Source organism: Poecilia reticulata, chromosome 17 (assembly GCF_904066995.2).
Source record: "Poecilia reticulata chromosome 17, P_reticulata-male-v2, whole genome shotgun sequence".
Taxonomy (NCBI): Eukaryota; Metazoa; Chordata; class Actinopteri; order Cyprinodontiformes; family Poeciliidae; genus Poecilia; species Poecilia reticulata.
Genome location: NC_088846.1, coordinates 18006890 through 18021979, shown reverse-complemented (window position 1 = coordinate 18021979; position 15090 = coordinate 18006890). Strand labels below are relative to the sequence as shown.

General features: G+C 38.5%; 1 protein-coding gene across 2 annotated transcripts; it reads right to left on the bottom strand.

The window, feature by feature from the left end:
* Positions 1–7675: 7675 nt before the first annotated feature.
* Positions 7676–14474, bottom strand: ube2v2 (ubiquitin-conjugating enzyme E2 variant 2). Of its 2 annotated transcripts, none has more exons than XM_081598283.1 (4): positions 14321–14474; positions 10440–10588; positions 10195–10320; positions 7676–8538 (listed from the first exon to the last, which is right to left on the bottom strand). In XM_081598283.1, the coding sequence occupies exons 1-4, from the start codon at positions 14334–14336 to the stop codon at positions 8392–8394; spliced, it is 438 nt and encodes a 145-aa protein (XP_081454409.1). In that variant the 5' UTR covers positions 14337–14474; the 3' UTR covers positions 7676–8391. The 2 variants fall into 2 exon arrangements, with proteins under 2 accessions (XP_081454409.1, XP_008432471.1); XM_008434249.3 differs by lacking the exon at positions 14321–14474 and adding an exon at positions 14015–14157.
* Positions 14475–15090: the final 616 nt, after the last annotated feature.

The window sequence follows — 15090 nt, the reverse complement described above, 5'->3', positions numbered from 1 at the left end:
GTGTAAAGTGTATAACTGTCATGCCCAAAAAGTTAAGCTTAAATTTTTTATTTATTTATTTATCAAACTACAAAATTTGCAATAAACAGACATCTACTCACTAAAAAAATTTTGTTGTAGCTACATACCTTAATTTTATTGACCATACATACTATTTATCTCTTTATGCCTTGTTTTTCAATTTCAATTTTGCACCAAATGTTTAAAGGAAAATTCCATAGAAGCACTAAACAGGTGGATTAAATCAAGTGAAGCCAGTAAAAATGAATTTCCTTCTAAATGAGGAATAAGAAAAAGCGGAAACAAAAATCTGTTGAGAATGATCGAGTCTAGCCACCAGGGAATATGAGGAGGGGGTGGGGGGTTGTTGGGAGAATGTCACAGGGGGAGTGCTCTGAGAGACACTCGGCTGACCGGGCTTCTGCACACAGCTCCGGGATTCCCTCCTCTTCCTTCCCAGTATTGTCCCACATCCTGCAGGGCCACATCTCCTCTCGTCTGCGGCCGACGCTGCCACAATAGCGCCGGCAGGCACAGGGGCATTGAGGGGTGACCAGAGGGACACCAGCAGTCGGCCTGACAGGATGTGACACACTCCGCTCGACAATTAATGAGTACAAAAGGAGCAGTTGACACGACATGACAGCTTTGCGTGGCACTTCGAGGCCTTAATGGCTCCCTGAGTGGCGCCCTCACACTCGGGCGTCACACTGGGAAGCAAGAAGGGCCGGTGACGGAAATCATGGAAAAGGCCAGACGAGATGTTGCATTAAACACGAGGAAATATGGATATGGAGTCTGCCTCTTCATGACGCTACTAAATAAAATGAAGTGCAATCAATTGACCCAATCAGTAATCTAATGATGTTTATTACAGAATATTTGTGAATGGGCAGCATCATAAAGACTAATGCTAACTCTGAACACACCGTGATATGGCGACGGCAGCATCATGTTATGGGGGTGCTGGTTAGAGTAGATGGAGAGATTTAGTGAGACAAACACATCCAGAGACACAACAGAACAGTTTTGGCTCAAAGCTCATCCGTGTACGGCCCCGGTCACAATCCAAACCCAAACCCAGCTGAGATTCTGTGATAAGACTTAAAAATGACTGATGTCAGGTTGAGGTATTTGGCAAAGGCAAACAAACGCAAATTTCAGTCTCTATGTGCATGGAGCTGGTAGAAACATATCCTAAGGTGGTTAAAAGTGTTCACTTTCAACCAATTTCACATGAATTGGTTGTAGAAGATCAAATATAAAAAAGCAAAAAGAATAAGGTTTTTTTTTTTTTTTAAGCCAATATAAATCACTGTGTGATTCCATCGCGGCTTTTCAACAAAGAATAAAAAGAATTCAGTAATGCTTCTCTGCATTCAGCCTCAACAGACTGCTACATACACAGTAATGCATGAGTAATGGCGCAATTAGAGGTCCCTCTGCCGTCTAATGAGTACTTTATTTGCAATACTTAAAGTGAATTTTGCTGCTAACATGAATATGTCCACCTATAGCTGATGCCTATCTGCTCCTAGTCTATAAAGAGAATAACTTCACCTTCTATTACGTGACAAAAACTGCCCACAAACATTTAAAAAATAAAAATGTGTTGTTAATAATTTCTCAGCAAACGCAGTTATTTGTCATAATATTTGTTTGGATCGAGGCTTAAAAGGTGCAGAGATAAAATATTCAGCAGACTTGCATTGATATTCCCTTTCCCCAGTGACTTCTCTGGCCTCGGTAATTGAGCAAAAAGAGACGAATTTCTGCCTCCTCTGGCGTTTGCCGACTGCGAGCAGCAGCTTTCTCAATATTAATAATAATATTACCGATGGCACCAGCAAAAGAGAGGGATTAGTGCTCATACTGCTGGATGAGAAGTCACCGCTTGGCTGGTAGACATGTGGGATTTGACTTGACTTTTTTTCTTTAAACGCAGCCAATGGGAAGCCAAAAATCTTTTTCATTTAAGAGCAATTAAGTGGATCCCAGAATCACTGGCTCCAGCACGCCGCCGAGGATTTTTTTATTTTTTTTTCCCCCTGGTTTTATTACCCATTTCCTCTCTCGCGCGCCAGCAGAAGGAATGCTCACTTTTCTCTCACAAAGCCACATTTCCAACATCAGAATCACACAGGGACCACCATGATTAAGTGCAAGCCAGTGCTTCCCTAAACATGTGAGACATTATGGACCCCCCCTCCTCTCTCAAACACTGGAGAAGTGTTGTATTCCAACATTTATGTGAAGTAATTAAAAACATCCAGCAGTAATTTAATAGTTCTCACCAAGCAGAGACATGAAGTCTACACAGTTTTTCCTCTCTGTATAAATAACCTGGAATGCAGTAAGTACACAGACGATTTGGCCGTTTTTTTTTTTTTTTGTTTGTTTTTTTTTCCTTCTTCTTCTTCTTCCTGCTTTTTAGCAACATTTTGTAACAAGCCCTGTTCTGTGTCAGTCTGACCCGAGACGAAGTCGTGCTTCGAAATTCATGTTCCAGGGAGAGCGTACATTCATACATCATGGCCTGGCACTAGATGAAAAATAAAAGCTTTGCTGAAGCTTCACGCTACTCCTGTGCAAATCTCATTTGCTCTCCCGACTGCAGGGGAGTGTGGAAGTGACCTAAAACTGTTGTGGCAGCATTGCATCTAAAGGTGAATGGTTCTGTGGAGTGCTTGTCAATAGCCACAAAGGGCACCATGGCAGACATGGGGCCCCCAAACTGCATGTTTTCTCAGGGAAAGAGCGGATCCATTTATTTACGAAGCTGTTAGCGACGGTGGCTTAGTTTTAAAGGCTCTTATAAGGTGTTGGAATTTATTTAATTGATCTAATCTGGGTTTTGCTCAACAAGCTCAACAGTTTTCAATGTTTTCAAAGATGTTCTCAATAGGGGACTGTATTAGCTGCTGCTTGTATTATTTAATCTCTGAGTTGCCCTCAGGCGACTACCTATATGGGATAGAGATGCCCAAGGCACAACTCAAATTTCATTATTTAGATTCTCATAAGTTGAACACAAAGTACAAATTGTAAGACTTGTATATTAATAAGCCTGAAATGCTTTATAAAATGTTAGGACCCAACTTAACAAGTGGTATCAAAACAGAGAAAGTGTTAGCCTAGCCCTTTTTTTCAAAATATACATTAAACATTTTATCAGCAGCAACACAGGACTTTATAGTAGAATTTATTTGCATGTATCGAGTCAGAAATATATTTACAAACATAAGGCTGTCCTGTCGAAACTCCTGTTGAGAGAGAATATCCATTTCTTACCTAAATGGTAAAATGTACCTGTTATTATCCAATTAACTACTGAATGAGCAGATCCCAATTACAGAAATTATGTTTCTGTTATAGGTTGCATGCTGTTGATATCCTACTTGCTGTTTTTAACTATCGTGTAACTTTCATTTAGGATAAATCTAGATTAGTTGGAATCAGAGGCTGAAGCTGACACCAGTCCAAGAGGGGCAAAAGTGGACTTCTTATCTAAAAACGAGTCCAATCGCAACAATGTCACGTCAGCTTATGCTTATTAAACAAGCCTTAAAACTATTGTCACAAGTACATGGGGTGGTTAGTGCCTTAGTGCTTTATTTCAAGCCATATAAAGGGAGGGGATGCACATTATATCCCTTAATAGGTAAACATTGAGAGACGGAAATACGAATACCATCTGTTTCATGTTAATACTGTATTTAGACACAATCAAGAATGCATTTAGCTCAAAAACAAGTTGGAAGAAGACAAACTTATTTACTTCCACTCCATATTCATATAGCATATAAATAGTGGTTGCCACTATAATTTGAGATTTGGTCATTTGTTATGTTCATGTGTTTTTTCATAATGCATTTACGTTGATGTCACTCATAACATCATCACCGTATCAAAATATTTAATTATATAAAGTAATATGTCTGAATACTTTCGATCATGAATAAAACTATATTTAGTCATTTTATTATTTACAAAAAAAAGCTAAAGATTTTCCAAGAGGAACTCATATTAAACATGTAAAACGTTCCCAGTCCGAGTAACAACTGGAGCAGTGTAAATGTCCGGTAACTAGACTTTACTTAAATTGAAACATTTTCCATTTAAATAATCATCGGCTCCTTTGGAAATAACCACCCAATATCATTTTGATGATGGTTTCTCAAAAAGCATCTGGATAAAACACTATGCTTCAGGTTGGAGTTGTTTTAAAGTCTGCTTTGGTCTTGACAATTCCAACTAATTGGGATCTATATTAAATGAAGTCACCAACAGAGTTATCCACTTCAAATAAAATAAACACTCCAAATGATTTCACAAAGCCTCTCTTCAAAAGTCCTGAATTGTCTCTTTTAAGACATCCTTAGTGACAATAAACTGTTTTGCACCAATTCAAATGAACCTGTTCAACTTTGGTTTCAATAATTGCTTGGAGTATGTTTAAATAATATTATTGTTAAGAGAAATTGAAGCATTTTGAGCAGCATTGTTTGGTTGGTGATACAAGGCTACCCAGACTCATTTACCATTCTAATTCTCACCGTTTTCAGAGGTCTTTACAATATTTCTACGCAGTTTGTGTGACTGCAAATTGTGCGCCAGAAGAACATATGAGGCCTCTTCTCTGTCAGCCGTAAAGGGTAAGCCCATGACAAGGACTTGAAGAATGAAAACAAATGGGGTTTCTCAGGAAGACGGACACAGTCACCCCTCAGTGGTCATAAAGAAGACAAAGCTTTTTACAGTATCAACAGAGACAAGACGTGACCTTATGGCCTCACGGGGCAAAAGGTGAGCACTCTGGGAGCAGAGACCTGGTTCCAGCAGTCTGCCGGCAGGCAAGCTGCACGTTCCCCCCCAACAAATTCCTTCCCGTCTTAGATCACTGCTCAGCGCTCTCTCCCTTTAGCCCCTTCACCCTGAGAGGCATACAAGTCTTTATTTTCCCAGGATGGTGTCTTATACGGATACTGACATAAAATAGGTGTAAATTAGAGTGACATGAACTGGTGCTTTTGCACAGGTGGCTCAGTTTAAAATTGATATTAGTCTGATGGGGCTGCAGGTTAAGTAGCCAAGTGAGGATTCTAAACTTCTATTTCAATAAAAATCTAAAAATGTCACTATGATGAGCGTACTCATTGTAGAACAAGAACATGTGCTGAATAAAGGAGTTTGCTTGCATTGCTATCTATCTATCTATCTATCTATCTGAGCTGTTAAATGCAAACTGTTTATGGTTTTGTATTCATGACTACCAATGAAATGCAGGAGGATGCAGGAGAAAAAGAATCGCTGTGCCCATATACTGTCACATCGCAAAAGTCAAATCATCTCTTGCACAGACTGAGGAGGAGCAAGGTCATCCTCCGCAGCAAATCCTGACTCATCTCACACCCTGATGCCCACACACAAATTGAAATGGGAAAATAGAGATCTACTGATGTGAAGACACTCAATCGCCGCATAAAGTCGTATGAAGACGCTGGTCATGAACGTCTACACAGCAGTCAACTTTCCCTGAAGCCAATTGAGCAACGCAACAGGTTTTTTTTTTTGTTTGTTTTGCTTTTTTAAGCAAAGTGACAGCACGCCTGCAAGCATTTCAACATTGTCGCTGTGTCTGACGAGGCATGTCCTCCAAACCAGTCACTTCCAAGGACCAGGTCAATGACAAGTGTGGGGCTGGAGCGCCCTCTAGTGGACAGACTCTAAAGATCTACAGCACAACAAAATACACATCAAAGGTTACTCTATGCAAATGGCTCGAGAACACAGAAATAGTTACTAAAAAATACGTTTGATATGCAAACACTATAATTTATAATTCATGCTCTCCCACTTGTCTGAGAGAAAATCTATAATTCATTTAAATGCAAGTGAATTTCACTATAAATTTTACAATATACACATTTGTATACATATATACATATATATAGATAAATGTATATATCTGTGTGAGAGAGAGACGGAGGAGGAGATGCAAGTCAGCTTTCTTGAGATAACATATGCAGACATGGTGTCAGATAGCACTCTTATTCAGAGGGCATTTTTGAATCATCACAACACAGTGTGTCAGGCTGGCGTTGGCTCTGGCCCCGAGACAAGCCGTTTCAATAAGGGAGACACAGGAGGGAGGTCGCATGATTCAAATCAGAAAGCTCATCATTTTCAGAAGTCACCCTCAGTTGTGCTGCGTTTGAGACAGATTTATCAAGATTGGGACCTGCTTACAAATCAAGTTACGTTTCAGATGCCAAATGCATCTGAAATGTCTGGCCTGAAGATGCCATCTGACTGACATGAATTTAGTAAATTCAGCAAGAAGTTCAGCTGACTCTCAAACTACTCAACAATTTAATTTTAGTAATTTGATGCAAAACGTGTAACGGGTCTAGTGTCTTTAAAATCAATGATAAAATTTCAGGCAATTATTTGTTACTTTTGACACTAGTGGATCCAAGCTACTGAAACCCCAACTTTAATTTCTTAGCACATTAGAAAGCTACACAAGACCAATAAAAGAAGGTTTTAAATTTAAAAATGTCATCACCTACACCTTCATGAGGAAGACTGTTGACTTGACAGTTCAACAATCACTAGCACCTACTACGTGAAGGGTAAGTCATACCCAACATGTCAATGGGAAGCTGAGTAGAAGGAAAAGTGTGGCTGACGAAGGCTGGTTGACAAGCAACAGCAACAGCTGTAGCCTTGTGAGGATTGTGAAATAAAAGGGAGTTTCACAAGGCATCGACTGTGGGCGGAGTCACTCCTAAATCAGAATCATGAGTGTCTTACCTGGGCTACTGAGGGGTTTTTTGGTTTGTTTTTTACAATTGGACTGTTGCTCAGTGGTCCAAAGTCCTATTTTCAGATGAAAGTAGCGATCAACTGTCAACTGGGACATTTTAGAACTCTTTATGCTTCCCTTTGTTCACAACCTTTATGGCAACCCCTGTGCTTTAGACAGGGAAAAAGTTCTGTAACTGTTAGATGTGTCCCTTGTCTGACCTACACACTTGAATTAAATGGTGAAACTTCCTCACAAGCACGCAGTCAAGCGCTACAGAGCTCTGATAATGAGCTAATATTGGACCCAGGTGTGCTGAAGCAGAACACCAGCCCTTGATGACCGGAGTTTGAGACCACTGCTTTATGGAGACACTGACATTTTCCAACAGGAATTGACAACTGAACACCAAGAGCAATTATTGCATACTTTATAATTATCAATATTTTTGCATACAAGGTTTTATATTTGTGTCAACATGTTTGCAAGCCACACAAGTGGGATTTTTACTATGCTTTTCACTGTTGATTCTATAAGTCCAGTATTAGATATATTTAAAAACATGATAGTAATGCAGTTATATTTTGCAATAAACCATTTTACCTAATGATGTCCTGAAGTTTCTAATTTAACAATCAGAAAATTAGCTTTTTGTATTTTGGTACAAAGACATATTAAAAAAGTGTATATGTTTACAGTTTGGAGCAAATATTTGCAGTCCTTATCAAGTATCTGCAGTATAAGGAATGTTAACCTGTTGTCTCCTAAACCGCTCAAGAAAATGAATTGCAGTCCTTGAAGACCGTCTAGTGGAGGAATTTGAAACTGCAAGAAGAATCAGTCAAATAAAAATTCAAAACCAATGCATCTTTTTCTCTCTTTTTTGCAGACAGTGATTTTAATTTCAGAAAATCACAAGTTCATACACCTGCCATTTTCACTAGAAGTTAAATGCAAGGGTTTCAGAACAGAACAGGCTTCAACGTCTGTTACATGTCAAAGAGCTGCAGAACAGAAACATTGGTTGTGTGTCATACAGATATATATTTATATATTTATAAAAAAAAAAAGAAAAAAGAAAATCACCTTGTGACACTACTTTTAGACTACAGTCACAGGTTCATCAATGTGGATATTTCCATGAACCTGCTAAAAATTTGTCTAACAAGTCAAATACTTGGCTTCTCTTTGACTAGGTATTAGTTACAGAACATGCCTTCGGACACCCATTTTGCTTCGACTTCAGTGATTCATCATTTGAACAGAAAATTATTGGAAATCTGGTACAACCTGTGTGGCATCATGCTTCCCTCTTCAAGCCTACTCAAGCTGGAACAGGTCAAACATAAAATTCATTGTCAAACTAATAAAAAGCAGATAACTGTGGTCTTGTAGTCATAACTATCTATTCAGTGCTTAACTGCTGGGACATTTCTCTTTTAAAATGAGCTATGTAATAAGAAAGTCCAATCTTGATCTTGAAGATGATACTGTTGATGTGCGAAGTGAGCCTCTTGATGACTTTACACAATATTTCTAAGAGAGTAAGGTTTAAGACAGAGGGTCGAAACAATCCATTACGATTAAGTGCTGTAGGTTTGTCCTTCTGGTGGTTGTGGAAGCTTCATATTTTCTTTGGACATCATTAGACGCCTTAACTCTTGAAGAACAATTTTAATGCTATAAGAATTCTGCCATTTTGCTAATATTGGTATGCTACGTGAATCCACCTAGGAGACAAAGAAGGGAAAAGGGGGATGACAAAATAAAATAAATAAATTATTTTTTTCTAAGACCTCAGTATAAAACTAGTTATGGACTGAACATGACAAATTAGGGATTCAAAATTGTTTGTCAAACATTTTCTACAGTTGCATGTCCTTTTTAATACCACAAAAGTAGAGGAATGACCAGCGTTTAATACAATGGTATGTATTATGGTGCAACAAGTCAGTTCAGTGACCCAAACAGGAAATATTTCTTCTTGAAATACAGCCAAAAAATAATAAAAAATACTGTAATTTTGTGTAAACAAAAGCAGCATTTATAAATATGAAAGCAGACAAATTATGTGAAGGATAACTTTTAGGCAGCTGACTGCAGGCTAGCACACAGCCTGACTAGTTAGCCAATATCAATTTATTATGCCTGTGAGATTTGGCCCAGCAGTTTTCAAGGCATCTGCAGTAAGAATGGTCATGTTGCATTTTATCCACCTTTAACATAATCTGACTACACAGCCAGACTTATTTACAGAAGTTGGGGTCAAGGCTCCACGAAAGGCCATTGCTGTTAGTTGTGCTTTCTTCTTTGCCTTCTTTGTCTTATGATCTAGTGAAAAATAACTTTAAAATCAAGCCCTAGACAGCGGCATTCATCATTGACTTGTTCTACATTAAGTTCCTTATGTAAGCGCCAAGCCACTCAGTCCTTGAAAACAGACTTTTCTGGGCCACCCTTGGATACAAAGGATTTATGAGTTCAACTTGAAAATTACCTGAGAAATGTGAATTATCTTCTGACTTAAGATTTCACTGGCAGATCTCAAATGAAATGCCAATTATGTTCATCTGGCAATTATTGTTCATCATAAAAAAAACTGCAGCTCCAACATTTATGAATTTTAAACAGTTTTACCATATTACAGTAAATCTGCAATACATTATCAAAATAAGTTAAAATGGCATTTATTTATTTATTCAACAAGAATATGACAGTTTCTGCTGCTGGACCTGATAACTGCTCTGACAAAACTTATTGGCACATCAAGTCAAATTTGTTTCTGTAACAGAAATGAGTGAGCACTGATGGTGCTTGTTCAAAAAAAAAGAGGAAAAATGGTCACATGATGCATTTTAGGTTTAACCTCTACAGTGTTTCTCAACCGTGGACCTCAAGCCACACTGCCCTGCATGTTTGAAGTTGTTTACCTGCTTCAACGTGCATAATTCAGATGCACTTCAGCTAAAATCTGCTAATCAGCCATGAACTGAAGTCACTTGTGCTAAAAAGCATGGAAACACCTTAAGCATGCAGGGCAGTGTGCCTTCAGGACCAGGGTTTAAAACGCCACTCTGGACTCAAACGGTTTCTGGTGTTAAAGCAAAGGTGGCTGTTAATATTTGACACATATCAAGGAGTGCATTTAATTAATATCAGAGACTAATTCTGTTTGAAATACTGGAGCAGAATGGATTGGCAACTGCTTGACAACAAAAAAGTTAAAGTGTTAATTTTTAAATGTTAAATTTCAGTGTAAAAGCCATTATATTGTTTTTCTATCCAAGGTAATTGTACTGCAAGAATCTCATAGGCCATGTTCATGCAAAGCAACCAATGATCCTTACACCAACACTTCACTTTGTCAGATTTGTGATGAAACTCACCGTCCCATTGGAATTATTTATCCCATTCATGCTAATTTTTGTTACAAATCTAACAGTCGGCGCTGTCTCTGGGTATCTAGGTCCACATTCCACTTTCAGGCTGTATATTCTGTTCTCATAGTTGGTCTGAAAAACCAAAAGGACAAAAAAATATCAGTTCTAGTACATGCATGCATATATACTCTTTAACAGACTGTCTCCCCCCACCCCACACCATTATAAACTAGTGAAGCAGCTCTGCTTACTCTGGCTGGTCCAATGATCATGCCTGTCCACCTTGTGAGAGTCATGTCTTCATCATCCTCAAGGCCCCAGCTGACTGTGCCATCACCTTCACCCTTCTGGCCCTCTTCAAGCTCTTCCAACAAGCGAAAATTGCGTGGGACTTTAACTCCTAAAGGTAAACAGAGAGCCATATAATCACTTTTATCAGGTCCGTTTATATGATAAGAGAACAAATCAACAAAAATGATCTCACATTTCTTTGTGAACCCTGTGCCATGCAGCTGGATCATTACCCAACATTATAAATTATACAATCAATAGCACGACATCGCATGAATTAATCTGCTGTTGTGGCTGCCACCCAAGCACCTAATGTACCGTACTCCTTTCAGAACAAGCTGTTAAAATTGATAAGTTGTGGCACTTTCGTGAAAAAAGAAAAAAAATCAATTTTCTAAGATGGAGGATAAAATGACCGTGGATGATATTCTTTGGATTCCTACCAGTCACTGAGAGATGATGGGTCTTATTGATCATTTTATCTGAGTGCAATGCTCTGGGGGGTGGGGGGGGGAGGTAACTTATAGCCCTGACATTCATGAAGGTGTTTATTAATCTATCAGAAGAGTCAAAACCCAAGCACACTCAGACTCAAAGACAGAAAAGGCCTTCTTTAGGCAGGGCTATGTACTCCAATACAAACACAAACCACCCTGAATGAAAAAACACAAGTAAACGCCCAACAAGTCAGACCTAATTATTCTATTCAGGTGTGGTGCAGCAGAGGCACATCTAAAAGTTGCAGGGCAGTGGCCCTTGAGGACTGCAGTTTGGCACCTGTGAATTAGACCAACAGAGTTGAACCAATAAACTGAAAGCCTAATCAGTAGCTACCCTAGCAAAAGAGTTTTCTTATTTAAATTTTTGACTCATTTCCTTTCAAGTAAGCTTTTCCATTGCTTTGTTGCTTCAAAATGTTCACCTAATTAAAGGCTCTTGTATCTACTGAGCTTTAAACATGTAACAACAGGATCGACAGATACAAGAAATGACTTGATAGTCTTCAACTCAAGCACAGCTTACAGCACAATTGCTCTCCCAACTGGGGAGTTGCATCAAATTTGATACCACGTCACTATAGATATCTGATGCTGCTCAACAATGAGCCTTCACAGAATCCTGCTTTTCTGAAAACTCTTTGGAAAGGGTCACAAGATCTACAGCACATAAAAGTATAGTGGCGATTTTTAACAAATGAGTCAGGGTCAGTCATCTTCTGAGGGGTGTTGCAACAGCGGACTTCATTTTAACACAGTGCAAAACTCTTCAATCAAGCGTTCGGCTATGGGGTGTGGGAGGTTCTTGGAAGACAGATGATATGTTGGCATCGACTCTTCGGCCTGACAGTGAATGACGAGCTGCTCACAACTTAAGACTGGAGGTGTGGTGGGCGTGGAAGAAAAAGCACTTGCTTATTCAAAGGAAGATCCTGAAACTAGAGTCATACAAAAAGGAAGTGAAAAGAGCTTGTTATTTATGATAGGAGCAGAAGACTGAACGTGCAAAAATTAAAAATCTCCCCCACCAACTCCAAATGATCATTTTCTTCTCCTTCAATCATTCGTCACATTCAGACTTTGACAGGTTTCCTCTAAAAACTCGAGCTTTGTCTCAGCTCAGCAGTAGCCTGAGATACCCTCCGCTCCCTACCATTTTCTGAATATATACATTTTTGCAGAAAATTGTTGACTGTCATTTTTTTAAAATATAGAACAACTAGAAAATCACATCAGCATTAATTATCTGACTTTAGAAATAATACCTGTACATTTTTAGCTGTCTACAGACATGACTGAGATTTTTTCCTTGTTAATGCCCCAATTTATGTCCTTTTTACCCGTCAAAGTGAAGTATTCGAAAATAGTTTTTGAAAAAAAAAAAATCAATTTTAATAAACTACCTGCTTACTTTAATTTAAAACAGGAAAAAAAAATTTTTTTTTACATTGAATAAACTTGTAATATTAAACAGCTTTAAAAGGTAATTACATTTAGATTAAATTGGCACTAAATCAGTCTGCTAATGAAATCTGCCACTTGTTCCTAGTCCTGTTCTGATCAGCAGGATAAATATTGGGGGGTAAAAGAAAATCTAAACATTTATTTTACTGGTCATTAAATGCAACTAAACTATGAACATGTCATTTTTGTTTCTACAAAACCATTTCTCTTTACTTTATGATTTTTTAGATGTCCAAATACCATGATCTTATTTGATACATCACAGGCAAAAAAAAAACACATTGAAACAAAGCCCAATAAAGGTCATGCAGTTTTGAAGGACCTTCTAGTTCAAAAATGTCTTCTTCAAAACCTAGCATGGAATCCATTTATTTTAAGATGGATATACTAATCAGAGTGAGTTTGTACAGATAATCACCAGTTCCTTAGTTCTTAACTTTAAGTTGCCACACCACAGCTAAGGTAATTGTGAAAAAGAAGGGCTTAGGTTTACATGATTAAGATCCACAACACATCCTAAGTAAGTATCAACTTTTCAGTGCTTTCTACATGGTTGGGAACATCAATTTCTCCAGTAGGTTAGCTCCTAAAATCTCGAGTCTTTCAACAAACTCATTTCATCTTGGTATATTATATGAAACGCTCTGTTCTGACATACAGTGTTTATTTCTCCATTGTATAACACCGATTTCACATCGGATGTTCTGTGCATTTACATAAAGAAAAGCCCTGCTGTTTGGGTGCATTATTTAACTGCATTTGAGAACTGCAGTCCATCGCGTTCCTCTGAATAAACAAAAAAGATGCACCCAAGAAAAAGGCGAGGTTGAACTCACTCGACAGGTCGCGCTAACTTTTCCTGAAACAGTTTCGATTAAGAAATTACTTCCTAGATTTTACACTTTGCATTATGAAACCAAGTTTAAGATATGTGTTGTAGACTTTGGGATACGAAACTTTCATTTCCTTTTAAAAATTGGGTAAGGATCGGCACAGAAACCTATTTTAATGCTTAATTTATTTGCGACCACGCTTCCTGTTGAGCGCTAAAGCAGATGTGGGTTTCGACTATTTGCTGGAAGGCAGCATGCCGTTCACATTAGCTACAACATTTCAGCGACCGAAAAGCGTCTGTTAACGCGACCCCGCCCAGCTAAAGCAATGGTATTTAACGAGAGACCGTTGAAGCGTTTCATTAACACCCAATTAAATTAACAATGTTAATTTAAAAAGCGCTAGCAACGGGCAAGCGAATAAAATTCAACCACATATCTCATCATAAACATTTCCATACACGTTATATGTCGCAGAGAACAAACAAACGTTTTTACGTTTTCCTATTAGTTAATTTCATTACAGTTCACACATTTTGACTTTATTTCTGTTTTTTTGTGCAAGTTAGTCGGGTGAAGTCAGCAGCTAGCAATATATATTGGACTGGGCATTCAGCGCCGTGCTCGAATATTCTGGTAGCTTAATAATAGCTATACTGCCAGAATATGCGGCTGCTTACCGTCCATATTGGAAACTCAATCCATTCTAAACTCATGAATGCATTAAAAATAGCCAAATACCTTTCTTGTCTTTGTAAATGCTCGGCATCTGTAAGGGTTTTTTGATACAACGAGCTCTTTTAGCTAACTCACGGGACAGGCTATTCCCTGGCCTTCCTTTAGCTAGGTTAGCTCCACGACATATATACGTCCCGTGGTGGTGAGCGCTCTGTCGGAATGATATATTAAAGAGGAACGTTACAAATAAGAGCAACTACAGAACCGCCTCGCGTTAGGTAATATCATTGTTTGGTGGACGAAATAACAGCGATGTGGGAGCTTCTGATGCGCTTTGTGTTGCTGTGGATGTTAAGAGAGCACACAAACCTGAGGAGGCCGCCATCTTCTTCAGCCGAGTCCAGAAGCACACAGAGGTGTGAACATCCGAGCGGGTAACACCGAGGAAGACACAGCAGCAGCAGCACACCGGCGGACCAGCGCACTGCAAGCTGCTCTGCCCTGCATATACTGCTTTGCAAAAGTATTCATACCCCCTGAAGAACTTTTGTTACAGTTTGTATCACTACAGCCTCGAACTTGAACGCATTTTATTGGGATTTTCAATTAAATTCAGCTCAAAAAGACCGTTTATTTCAAAGGAAAACTACATGTTGTCAGTCATACAATTTTCTTAAAAGGTGGTGGTCTGTATTGTAGCGATTCTGGTGAGTCCTCTGACTGAAGACACTGTTATAGTATATATATATATATATATATATATATATATATATATATATATATATATATATATATATATATATAGAGAGAGAGAGAGAGAGAGAGAGAGAGAGCAGACCCAGCTTGTCCCTGGCTCTGATGCAGCTACTCAGACAGATGATGGCAGAAAAGATTGCACTTTCCACAAGAGACGATATGCAACATATACACTAAAGAATCTAAACAACCTGAAAAAGTATAGTCTGTTTTGTCCCTTCTTGTTTCTGTTTAACACCAATATATTATACTTCATCTCCACTTCTTCTCCCATGATGGAAATAGTGTTTGACCTAACCCTGTTTCTCTTTAAATTTACAATCATTTCCTTTCTTTTGTTCACATTCAAGATAAGTTGGTCATTCTATATGACATACGTAAAG

Excerpts from the sequence above, each read along its gene's own strand:
- ube2v2 (XM_008434249.3), bottom strand. The coding sequence starts at position 14,042 with ATGCCGAGCATTTACAAAGACAAGAAAG. Across the intron at positions 10,321-10,439 it reads TGATCATTGGACCAGCCAGA|ACCAACTATGAGAACAGAAT; the intron begins GTAAGCAGAGCT and ends TTGGTTTTTCAG. Across the intron at positions 8,539-10,194 it reads TAAATAATTCCAATGGGACG|GTGGATTCACGTAGCATACC; the intron begins GTGAGTTTCATC and ends TTTGTCTCCTAG.